The following is a 12663-nucleotide window of genomic DNA, read 5'->3' on the forward strand; positions in this document are numbered from 1 at the left end:
GAAGGTAAAGAAACCAATGAAGAGGCAAAGAATTGATGGGGAAGAGGGGTGCAAGAAGGATCAATTGAATTTGGTGACTGAATAATGTATGTGTATATGTGAGTGTATGCACACATATGTGGTGGTAGTGGGAGGAACAAGTATGAAAGTTATAAATCTAAACCTTTATTGTCAAAATCTGATTCTTTTAAAGCCACCAGTGAATATAAATAATTGTCAATGTTTTCCATTAATTAACCCATATATCAATCACATACCAATTTTCATCTTTCCTGAGACATCCCTTTTGGAAATTGAATAATTTTAGTTCATAAACACTATTCCTTCATTCTTCCAATAAATATTTATTGAGCATCTATTACATGTTAGGCACTGTTTTAGGAGCTGAGGATATAGCAGCAATCAAGAAAGCTTTTTCTCTCCAATCATCTGCACTACCTAACATTTTCCACATCCCTTCCCTTTGATAAGGTGCTTCTAAAATTAGGAGGATGTAACCAATACAGATACAAAGGTTAGATAAACCTGCATTCAGACATATTATACTAAGGTATGAAACTATAAAATCAGAGTAGAAAACCATGAATATATACAAGTGAAACACGTAAAATGTGAGATGATGGGTACAGGAGGGTAAAGGATGATTTAAGTGTAATATAATCTAAAAAACTGGAGTTGGCAATTAGAAAGAAATCAAGAAGAGGTCCTAGACAAATATCACATGATACCACTTATATATGGAATCTAATGAACAAAATAAACTGAGAAACAAAATAGATCCAGAGTTCCAGAGCCATGGAAGCATGCAACAGACTGAGGATCCTCAGAGGGAAGGGGGCAGAGGGGAGAGATCAACCAAACAACTTATATGCATATATGCATAACCCATGAACACAGACAATAGTGGGGTAAAGGCCTGGGGAGGGGATGGGAGTGGAGATGAGGTGGATTGATGGGGGGCAGGGGATGACATATGTAATACTTTAAACCAGCGGTTCTCAACCTGTGGGTCGTGATACCTTTGGCGATCAAACGACCCTTTCACAGGGGTCGCCTAAGACCATCCTGCATATCAGATATTTACATTACGATTCATAACAGTAGCATCATTACAGTTATGATGTAGCAACGAAAATAATTTTATGGTTGGGTCACAACATGAGGAACTGTATTTAAAGGGCCAGAACCATAATTTTATGGTTGGGTCACAACATGAGGAACTGTATTTAAAGGGCCACTGCTTTAAACAATAAAGATAATATTTTTTAAAAATGGAAGGGGTCCTAGAGCCAAAGAGGGCAAGGATGAGAAATAAAAGTGTCTTAGTGAAAGAAACACCATCTATGAAAGGTCTTAAAAACATTGTAAAGGAATGGTTTGGTGTAAAATCCCCACTTAAAGGAAATAAATAGAAAAGCAAGTACACTATACAGCCTCTGTACTGCTAATCACATTAAAATGTATCCCTCTCCAAATTAACTTGTAGATTTTTAAATGACACTACTTAAAATAAATACCTTGTGCTGACATCAGTTTTGCATTTTTAAATCTTTCTAAACTTCTTTTTTATGAAAGCAAGTCTCATAGAACAATGTTTAACTGCAGGACGGCAGCTAAGAAATTACATTAATTTAAATACTGAAACTTTCTGTAGATTGGATTTTACTACATTATAATTTCATGGACAAACAGAAATTAAACTATAAGTGCTTTAAATTTTGGACCACAGTAAAAATCTATTCTGTGTGACAAATATAATTATAAGCTAACTATAAAAGGTTAAGAATGACAGCAGCTCATTAACAAACTACACTGCAGCTGACTTAAATATGAAGTGAAAAATTAGAGATATATTATAGAGTCTTGATTATTTCAACAAGAACTATGAAATAAAATATCTACTTCTTAATTCATTTCACCCTGAGATTTACTGAAATGAGAAAAAAATTTCAAATAAATTATTGAAACTGAAAGGACACTGGACAAGAAGTCAAACAAGTGAAGTCTGTCTACAGTCTACTTTTTTTTATTAAACTATTGGTACATGCTCAAGCAAGGTATTTGTCCTCTGCATTCAAATTCATTCATCTATGTAACTAGGTGAGTTTAAGTTTTTCTTTAGTGCAGCATTTGTATAATCCTAAAATAATGAATATAATTGTATAATCCTAAAATAATGAATATTATTAGTATAACTAGAGGCCCGGTGCACAAAATTCATGCGGGGGAGGAGGGGAGCAGGAGGGGAGAGGGGCTGTCCCTTCAGCCCAGCCTGCAGCATCTCCAATCCGGGACAACCCTTTCACGATCCAGGACCACTGGATCATAACTGCTCACCTGCCTGCCTGCCTTGATCGCCCCTAACAGGCCCCTCTGCCAGTCTAATCACCCCTAACTGCCTATGCCTGCCGACCTGATCGTCCCTAACTGTTCCCCCCCACTGGCCTGGTCGCCCCTAACTGGCCCCCCTGCCAGCATGGTCGCTCCTTATTGCCACCCCTTGCTGGCCTGGTTGCCCCCAACAGCCCCCCTCTGCCAGGCTGGTCGCCCCCAACTATCCCCCCCCCGCCAGCCTGGTTGCCCCTCACTGCCCCCCTCTGCTGGCCTAGTCACCCCTCACTGGCCCCCTCTGCTGGCCTAGTCACCCCTCACTGCACCCTTCTGGCCTGGTTGCCCCTCACTGCACCCCCTGCTGGCCTGGTTGCCCCTCACTGCCCCCCTCTGCTGGCCTAGTCACCCCTCACTGCGCCCCTTGCTGCCCTGGTTGCCACTCACTGCCTCCCTGCTAGCCTGGTTGCCGCCAACTGCGTTCCATGCCAGCCTGGTCTCCCCTCATTGCTATCCTCTGCCAGTCTAGTTGCCCCTCACTGCCCCCCCTGTGGGCCTGGTCGCCCCACATAGCCTGCTGCTCAGTCGTTTGGCTATCCCTCACTAACCCCCCTGCTGACCTGGTTACCCCACGCAGCCTGGTATTCAGTTGTTTGGTCGGCCCACACTAACCCCCCTTCCGGCCTTGTCGCACCACTCAGCCTGTTCGGTCATCTGTTTGGTTGTTTCAGATGTGATGGCCCCTGGGTCTTTATATATAGAGACTAGGGGCCCGGTGCACTGGGTGTGGGGCGGGGGGGAGTGTCCCTCAGCCCAGCATGCCCCCTCTCACATACTGGGAGCCCTCAGGCGTTGACCCCCATCACCCTCCAATCGCAGGATTGGCCCCTTGCCCAGGCCTGACGCCTCTGGCCTAGGCATCCGGCCCGGGCAGCGGGGACCTGCAGTGGCAGCGGGGGCGCCGCGATCATGCGGGCTCCGCCCCTGCCCCTGCAGGATGCCTCTGGCTGAGGCGTTCGGCCCGGAGAGCTGGGACCCACAGCTGCAGCGGCCCCGCGATCGTGGGCTTAACTTTAGGCCCAGGCAAGGGGCCCCTAGCTCCTGGGACTGCCAGCTTCGACCGTGCCCAGCTCCCATCGCTGGCTCCACCCCTACTTCCTGCTATCACTGGCCAGGGCGGAAAAGGCACCTGATTCTCTGATCATGGCTGGGGGGCAGGGCAAAGGCGGCCCCAGGGCCGCCTTTGCCCTGCCCCCCAGCTCTTAGCTCCCCCCTAGGTTTCCGATCACTGTCAGTGGCAGGGGGCTTCTTCCTGCTTTCCCTTTCGCCTCCCTGCATTGTGCCTACATATGCAAATTAACCACCATCTTGTTGGCAATTAACTGCCAATCTTAGTTGGCAGTTAATTTGCATATAGCCCTGATTAGCCAATGAAAAGGGTATTGTCGTACGCCAATTACCATTTTTCTCTTTTATTAGTGTAGATACTTATACTAATATTAACTTCCTAGAATGTATTTTTAAACATATTTTATTTAATAAAAATAAAAAATGTGTTAAAGTATTTATTGCCTAGATATGACAGCTGCACTTTCTCTGAATAATCTGAACCAAATCCCAAAGAGTCATAATAACATTCCTTTCTGCCTCTAGATCCCTGGTTCTTAACCTTTGTGATCAGGCCTCAAAAATCCTAAGAAAACAAGGGATCTTTTCCTAAACAAAATGTACAATATTAAAATGCTGTGTACAATTTCAAGAGATTCACAGTTTTCTAAAGCTGCCTGGCCCAACCAACTCTGCTTTTTTCTAGTTTTTTTTCCATGATGTTTTCCATGGAGATTATGGCTCACTGTAAATTTGCTTTATGGTTTTGACACACCAAATGTGAATATCCAGAGATTACTACCTGGGACTACTAACGAAACTTTAAGAAACGCCGGCCAGTGTGGCTCAGTGGCTGAGTGTCAACCCATGCACCAAGAGTTCACTGGTTCGATTCCCACTCAGGGCATATGCCTGGGTTGCAGGCTCAATCCCTGTCCGGAGGAGTGGAGGGTGGGATGCAGGAGGCAGCCTTTAGATGTTGATATTTCTCTCTCATCAATGTTTCTATTTCTCTCTTCCTTCCTCTCTTTCTAAAATTCAATAAAAACTTACTTAAAAAAACAAACAAAATCTTTAAGAAAGATTAAAAAATGGAAATAGTGGGAGAAACGAAGATGGCGGCATAGGTAAACACCGGAAATTGCTGCCTCCCACAACAACTTCAAAAATACAACAAAAAGACAAAATGGACATCATCCAGAACCAAAGGAAGGCTGGCTGAGTGGAAATTCTACAACTAGAAGGAAAGAGAAAAGCACACTGAGACCCAGAGGAGCTGCGGAAGTAAAGTGCAAAGGTACGGAGGCTCGAGCGCGCGGAAAGGGGCTGGCACCTGAGGAAGCGGCTGTCTTTTTTAATCAGGAAGGAGTCACAAGCTCCCGACTGCTCTGAAGTCCTGTTCCGGGAAGTCTCTGGGGACCCAGGACTCATACAGGGAGAAAGTGGACTGTCTGGCAGCGGGCAGAACTCAGAACTCGAGGGCGGCTTTCTCTCAGCAGTGCTTGCAGCGATTACCCAGACGCTGAGACGCGGGGCCTCTTAGGGCAGGGCTGAGGATCAGCCATAGGTGCTTGCTCCGCCCTATTGATTCCGAGACCCTGCCCCACCCAGGCTGGGGCAGAGGCTTTTGCATATGAATGCCTTGGCCCTTTGCAATTTGAAAATTACCTAACAAATTGCAGCTGTGCCAGACAGACCCAGAACTTCCAAGAGAAGGCCCAAGGCCCAACAGCAGCTTGCATTTCTTCACAGCTGGGCCTCAGCTGGGCACCTCCAAACCCCAAAAAGGAAAGGGAATCTGCAGATCTCTCCGTAGCTCCTGCGGGGTAGCCTCAGGCAGAGGCTAAATTAGCACCTCCTTAGATCCAAGAGCCAGTGTACCCAGTGGTCAGAGTGGGACCATCCAGATTACAACTCCTCAGATCCATATGGGTCACACTCAGGGCGCAGACTCAGTGAGCACCAAAGCCCCACTGAAGCAAGTCTTGCCCCAGAAGGGTGTCTCCAGCACAGAAGTTCTCCCACTGCAGACACAGCTGATTCTCACAGCCAATTGGCCTGGAGATCAATTCCTCCCAGTGATAACTACAACAATCAAGGCTTAATTACAACAAGACTACAGCAAGACTGTGCACAAAGCCCACAAAGGGGTGCGCCAAGAGTGTCCACCTCAGGTAATTGGGGAGGCTGAGCCACTGGGCCCTATAGGACACCTAACACAGAAAGCCACTCTATCAACACAGGGAAGCATAAAAAATGTGGAGACAAAGAAACAGGTCACAAATGACAGAAATGGAGGAAAGCAAACGACTGGATATAGAGTTCAAAACCACGGTTATAAGGTTTTTCAAGAATTTTATGGAAACTGCCGATAAATTTAGTGAGACCCTGGAGGATATGAAAAAAGACCAACTAGAAATTAAGCATGCACTGACTGAAATAAAGAATAATATACAGAGATACAACAGCAGACAATAGGATCGCAAGAATCAAGTCAAAGATTTGAAATACGAAGAAACAAAAAATACCCAACCAGAAAAGCAAAAGGAATCCAAAAATATGAAGACAGTGTAAGGAGCCTCTGGGACAATTTCAAGCGAACCAACATCGAATTATAGGGGTGCCAGAAGAAGAGAGAAGGCAAGATATTGAAAAACTATTTGAAGAAATAATGACAGAAAACTTCCCCTACATGGTGAAAGAAATAGACTTACAAGTCCAGGAAGCGCAGAGAACCCCAAACAGAAGGAATCCAAAGAGGACCACACCAAGACACATCATAATTAAAATGTCAAGAGAAAAAGACAAAGAGAGAATCTTAAAAGCAGCAAGAGAAAAAAAGTCAGTTACCTACAAGGGAGTACCCATACGACTGTCAGTTGATTTTTCAACAGAAACTTTGCAGGCCAGAAAAGAGTGGCAAGAAATATTCGAAGTGATGAATAGCAAGAACCTACAACCAAGATTACTTTATCCAGCAAAGCTATCATTCAGAATTGAAGGTCAGATTAAGAGCTTCACAGATAAGGAAAAGCTAAAGGAGTTCATCACCACCAAACCAGTATTATATGAAATGCTGAAAGGTATTCTTTAAGAAGAGGAAGAAGAAAAAGGTAAAGATAAAAATTATGAACAGCAAATACATATCTATCAACAAGTGAATCTAAAAATCAAGTGAATAAAAAATCTGATGAACAGAGTAATCTGGTAAATATAATAGAACCAGGGGCATAGAAAGGGAGTGGACTGACAATTCTTGGGGGGAGAGGGGTGTGGGGGTGCAGGAAGAAACTGGACAAAAATCGTACACCTATAGATGAGGACAGTGGAAGGGGTAAGGGCAGAGGGTGGGGTGGGAACTGGGTAGAGGAGAGCTATGGGGGGGAAAAAAGAGGAACAACTGTAATCTGAACAATAAAAATTTAATTAAAAAAAATGGAAATAGTGGTGCTTTGCAAGGTTTCAGAATCTTTTAAATTACACATACACACAGAGACATGCTAGAAAACAAAATATATAAGAAATAGAAGTATAGTTGAAAAATGTATTACTTGAGAAGCTCTTGACGCAAATCCCAAAGAGATAGTATTCTTAAATTCGTATTTTTTTCAAAGGTCTCAGGTGGTATGATCTCACTAACTTGGCTAATAAGGGTAACTCTGTGGGAAGCTTCTTTAAAGCTACCTGAATTATATGAGTTCTAAAGATCAAACACTTTGTGAGGTAACTGGAAGAATTTACCTCATTGAATGCGAAAAACCTTTAAGAGCATCATTCTCAGACTATGTCTAGTAATATTTTTAGTTTTTTTTTATTTTTCTTTTTTAGAGAAAGAAGAAGGGAGAGGGAGAGGAACATAGATTTGCTACATCCTGCCTACCCCCTACTGGGTATTGAGCAGACATCCCAGGCATATGCCCTGACCTGGGACCTCTAGGTGCATGGGATGATGTTCAACCGAGCCAGGGCTTTAGTAATTAATATTTTTTCAATAGAAAGGTAGTCACACTGTCATAACGCTATTAAAAAAAGATAACACAAATTTGAATACAGCACAGGTGTTCCTTTGCATTGTAAACTACCATTTCAAACGTTTACTAGAATTGCAAAATAATGTCGATGAAAACTTCAAGTTGCAAAGAAAACTGACAATCATGTTTGACATATTATTTTAAAATTTATCTTTCCAATGAAATCTTTTCACGTACAATATTTCAAATGAAAACTTGGCTTGTCTAAAGTTAAAGAGTGATTTTAATATGCCATTGATATGCAAAATAGACAGGCAACTTTTAGCAATGTGTATTAACAAACAAGCAGAGAAATAATAATACATTAAAATACTCTTCTTCCATAGGCAGAATACGAGAAATCATCTACGCACTAACTCTAAAAAGAGCAATAGGGAAGGCTATGTACAGAAAAAGAAAAAAAATTAGGGTCAGGACACAAATAAGCCAAAGAGCTCACATAAATATGCTGCAAGGAAAGTATATGGTGGTCCCCAAGAGTTAAAAACCACAGCAAAAGCCAACTTATCCAGTGTCCTAATGCTCCATCTATGGTTTAGGTTATTCCAGCAGTTCAGTTTGGCTACTCAGGTCCACAGCAGTGTTATGAAAATACTGAATACTCACTATTTCTTTTTATAAAATTGAAAGTAATTTATACCATGAGAGAACTCCCTGTATCCTGAAATTAAGTCTTTCGCATCCATTTCTTTGCATTTTTTATCACTGAAGGCACTCAATATATATCCACTGAATATAGAAATAATTTGCTTACAATTAACCAGGAAGCAATCAAGTTATTTATTTTCTAGTAGGACTTATAGAAACTTAGTAGGCTGACAGGATTTTCAGAGATCAGCTAGAGCAATGCCTCATTTCATCTATGAGGAAAATAGATCCCAATGATATTAAGTAACTTGCCTAAAGTCATACACACAGTTACTGATACAGTGAAGAATGAAATCAGTCAATGGTCTCAAAGTTATGTACATCATTTTCTCATTTAATGATATCACAAGTATGTAATCATTACCATGATCATTTTCATCACCAGCTACTATTTATTATGTTCAATGCCATCTTTAATCTTACAAAAACCCTGTAAGAGACAGGTATTATCCCCATTTATTTATTTATAAATATATTTTATTGATTTTTTACAGACAGGGAGAGGGATAGAGAGTTAGAAACACTGATGAGAGAGAAACATCAATCAGCTGCCTCCGGCACACCCGCTTCTAGGGATGTGCCCGCAACCAAGGCACATGCCCTTGATCAGAATCAAACCTAGGACCCTTTAGTCCGCAGGCCGATGCTCTATCCACTGAGCCAAACCGGTCAGGGCTATTATCCCCATTTAAAAGTTAAGCAAGTGAGAAGTCTCATAGGTTGTGAGTGAGATGAATGAGTCAGGACTCAAAGGTAGATTCATCTGATTCAAAGCCCACAAACTTCTCCATTGCACTTCATTATCTCCTTCAAAATGATAGTTTTTAATTTCTAAATATATCTGAATCTCAACCTATAAGCTCAATTATAGGACTATGCTTGAATTAAAACATTCTAATAATAAAAAACTCATTGCTCAAATAGAGTAAAATGAATTGTTTCATGGCCATAAATTAAAACAGATTTGTGTATTCCTTTCCACAGTAAGAACACTCTTCAATGGGACCAGAGTACGTACATGCTTCTGACTAAAACTCTCTGCTTCAGTCTTCTCAAGTAATTCCTTGGCCAAGGAATTTATGATGAATATAGTATTCCTTTAGATAAGTTATATACTCCTACCTAGCTATAGTAAATCCCTTCTGGTCTGGGAGCCATTTTGATTTTTAACACATTGTATGCGGGAAACGTATTTATACGTTTTACGTATTTATGTGTTCTACCAGTGTAGTAGAGCGCGGGACACGTATTAATACGTTTTTTATAGACTAGCGGTAGAATGCGGGTAACGTATAAATACGTAAACTAAAGTTATCATAATTTTACTGAACGTTGCCATTTGCGCAAAAAATTAGCAAAAATGGCCCGCGCCACCTGTTAGCATGCGATAAAAACTACCTGCAAACAATGTGTTCAGATAATTTTACATATAACTCTGCTATGATAGAAAATACATATTACTTCACTGATTTAGTAACCAGTCTTATTTCCAAGTTCTTAGCAATGCCAGAAGTACTATTACTATTGCTAGCTAATATCTATATATATAAAGAGGTAATATGCAAATTAGCTGGGACGCCGTAACAGTCACGACTGCTCAGGAGGAGGCTGCGTGTGCAGGTGGGTGGGAAGGGACTGCGTGCGCAGTGAGGCAAGCCACGAATGGCGCAGGCCAAGAGCGGACACACACACGGGGGGGGGCCTGTCCAAGCCACCACGGCGCGGCTGGAGCAGATCTGGAGTGAACACACACGGGGGGGGGGGGGGGGGGGACCTGCCCAAGCCGCTGTAGCGCACCGGCAATCCCGTCTCTGTGCATGAACTGCAGAGGGAACACCTCTTCTCTCAGCTCATTGGCTAAGCTCCCTATACGCCACTTGCAGTGCTCTTGGTAACTTGGGTAATAAGAATCCAAGAAGGTGATCTAGGGTTTTCCATCTCACTCCTAGAGGAAAAAATGAAGGCCTGCTGCTGGAGGGGCTAAGAAATGTCATATCCTGCCCTAGCTGGTTTGGCTCAGGGGACAGAGCCTTGGCCTGCCGACCACAGGGTCCGGGTTTGATTCTGATCAAGGGCATGTACCTAGGTTGCAGGCTCCTCCCTGGCCGGGGCCCAGGTCAGGGCTCATGCAGGAGGCAACCAATCGAAGTGTCCCTCTCACATTGATGTTTCTGTCTTTCCCACTCTCTTGCACGCTCTCTAAAAATCAATGGAAAAATATCCTCAGGTGAGGATAAAAAAAAATGTCGTATCCTATGGAAGAGACATCTTGAAAATGCCTAAAGAAAGTTGTCATTTTTTCGTGGTGAAGGGATTGGAGTCCATGTTGATGAAAACACCTTGGCGGCTGCGGCGGCCGGCAGTGGCAGCAGCAGTGGGGTGATGGGGGTGGCACCTTACCCCGATTAGTCCGGTCGCCTCCCGCAGAAGGTGGCCAGACTGCAGCTTAGGCCCGCTCCCCAGGGATCAGTAGGACATCTCCTGAGGGCTCCCGGACTGTGAGAGGGGGCAGGCTGGGCTGAGGCACGCCCCCCCACCAGTGCACGAATTTCATGCACTGGGCCTCTAATTATGATAATAACAGCTAATATTTGGGTGATTATATACTAAATCTTATGCCAAATGCTTTATGCATAATATCTCATTTAATCTTTGTCACACTCTATAAATATTAGTCTCATTTTAAAAGGAAAACAAACTTTTCAGAGAGAACATAAATTGCTGAAGGTCACAGAGCTAGAAAGTGGAAGAAATGAAACTTGAATCCAATCTGTCTGACCCCAGAACTGATATTCTCATTCACTACTGTTAGTCTATAAGGTACTTCTAGCATTGCTATTCTATTTCTGGTTATTGAATTCCATATATACATATCCTGCATTTGAGGGGTGATGGAGGATCTACAAGTTATTGAGAAAATTTGTATATAAAATGTTCAAACCATTATATTATTTTTTTTTAAATATATTTTTGTATTAATTTCAGAGAGGAAGGGAGAGGGAGAGAGACAGAAACAGCAATAATGAGAGAGAATCATTGATCGGCTGCCTCCTGCATGGCTCCCACTGGGGAATCAAGCCTGCAACCTGGACATGTGCCCTTACCATTATATTCTTTTTAAATAACATAAATTCAGGTGCTACTGCTAATATTAATTTATTCATTTAACATTTATTATTGAGTGCCTACTGTGTGCCAGCACTGTTCTAGGAGCTGGAGAGACAGCAGTGATAAAAGCAATGTCTCAGCTCTGGAGCTTATATTTGGTTGGGGTAAGGGTGAGGGAAAGAAAAGGAGAAACAAATTATATATATATTAGATGGTGTTAAGAACTATGGAGAAAATAAAGCAAGTAAGGGAGATTGAGAGGGCAGAGGAAGATGGAAGGCGGTATTGAACAAGGGGAAGCCAAGGAAAGCCTCTCTGATAAGGCAACATCTGAAAGAGATGCAGAAACAAGCTCAGTAGATATGTGAGGGGAGACCACGCCAGGCAGGAAGTAAGGGAGAAGAAGTAAGCTTGCTCAAAGAGTGAGAAGGCCAGTGGGGCGTATTCACAGTGGAGGTAATAAGAATTGGTCAGATTCTGCATATACCTGGAAGGTAGAATGATAGCATTAAAAAAGATCTTAATATAGAGAACAAAGCTATTTAAATGTAAATTTTCTTTGTCATTATACAGTACCAAACATTCTAAAGAATGAAGTAGAAACGTCAGATGACTTACTTTACTGCTCAATGCATTTATTTCCCGTTCAGCTTTATGTAATTTACTGATTAAAACAGTATTTTGTTCATTGCTTGATTGTAGCTCTTTTTCCAAGCGTTCAGCATGTAGTTTAACTGACTGTTTTTCAGCCTTTTATTAAAACAAAGTATTTTATAAATTTTTTCATAACTTTTCACAATTATATCAAAATAAAGTAAGCACTATTTAAAATATATGCGTAATCCACTACACAAAATTAATCAAAATCTCAACACGTACCGAAGAAAAAATATTTTTCTCAAAGTATATAGTAGAATTCAAATGAAAGATGTTTGCTCCAAGAAATATGCAACAAAGACATCTGGAACAAACATATATCAAGAGCCACCAATGAAATAAAACTCATATATTTATCTGGTGAATGCACTCACTTGATGCCTACTTATTCTTATTGCTGACATAATTGGAACAAATATTTTTGGGGGTTCCAAATCCATAGTAGATATAAAAAAGCATATTGGAAATAGAAGACAGGGCTCATTTATAACAGTAAGAAGTGAGAACTGAAAATCTAAAGTCAATGGAGTTTTTTTAAAGCGAGATATAAGAATTCAAAATCCTTAACTAATTTGTAGCCTTTGGAAGTATGGGCAAAGAGCTCAATAGATCTTGACCTCATCACATAATAAAGATTCTTAATGAAGTCTGAAGTTGTCCAAAAAATTCTGGTTGGTAATACAGTACTCTTTAGTTAGAGAGGGAAAACTAAATGCTTTCTTAAAATAGTCCTACTCAAAATAGTTAAAATAAAAATTGCTTGGCATTTAAAGGATAAGCTTCA

At 41.7% G+C, this 12663-nt stretch overlaps 1 protein-coding gene across 4 annotated transcripts in view; it reads right to left on the bottom strand.

The window, feature by feature from the left end:
- Positions 1-12663, bottom strand: part of CEP83 (centrosomal protein 83) — a 143756-nt gene that overhangs the window by 47915 nt on the left and 83178 nt on the right. For 3 of the 4 annotated variants that reach the window (XR_009451280.1, XM_059683807.1, XM_059683809.1), the window contains one exon: positions 11841-11972. The exons of the other annotated variant lie outside the window; for it this stretch is intronic. Coding sequence is in view for 2 of the 3 variants with exons in the window: in XM_059683807.1 (XP_059539790.1) it covers positions 11841-11972 (132 nt within the window). In the remaining variant the exon portion in view is untranslated. The remainder of the gene's footprint in view (positions 1-11840; positions 11973-12663) is intronic. 4 annotated transcript variants of the gene reach the window in all.

The sequence above is a fragment of the Myotis daubentonii genome, chromosome 2, assembly GCF_963259705.1.
Source record: "Myotis daubentonii chromosome 2, mMyoDau2.1, whole genome shotgun sequence".
NCBI lineage: Eukaryota > Metazoa > Chordata > Mammalia > Chiroptera > Vespertilionidae > Myotis > Myotis daubentonii.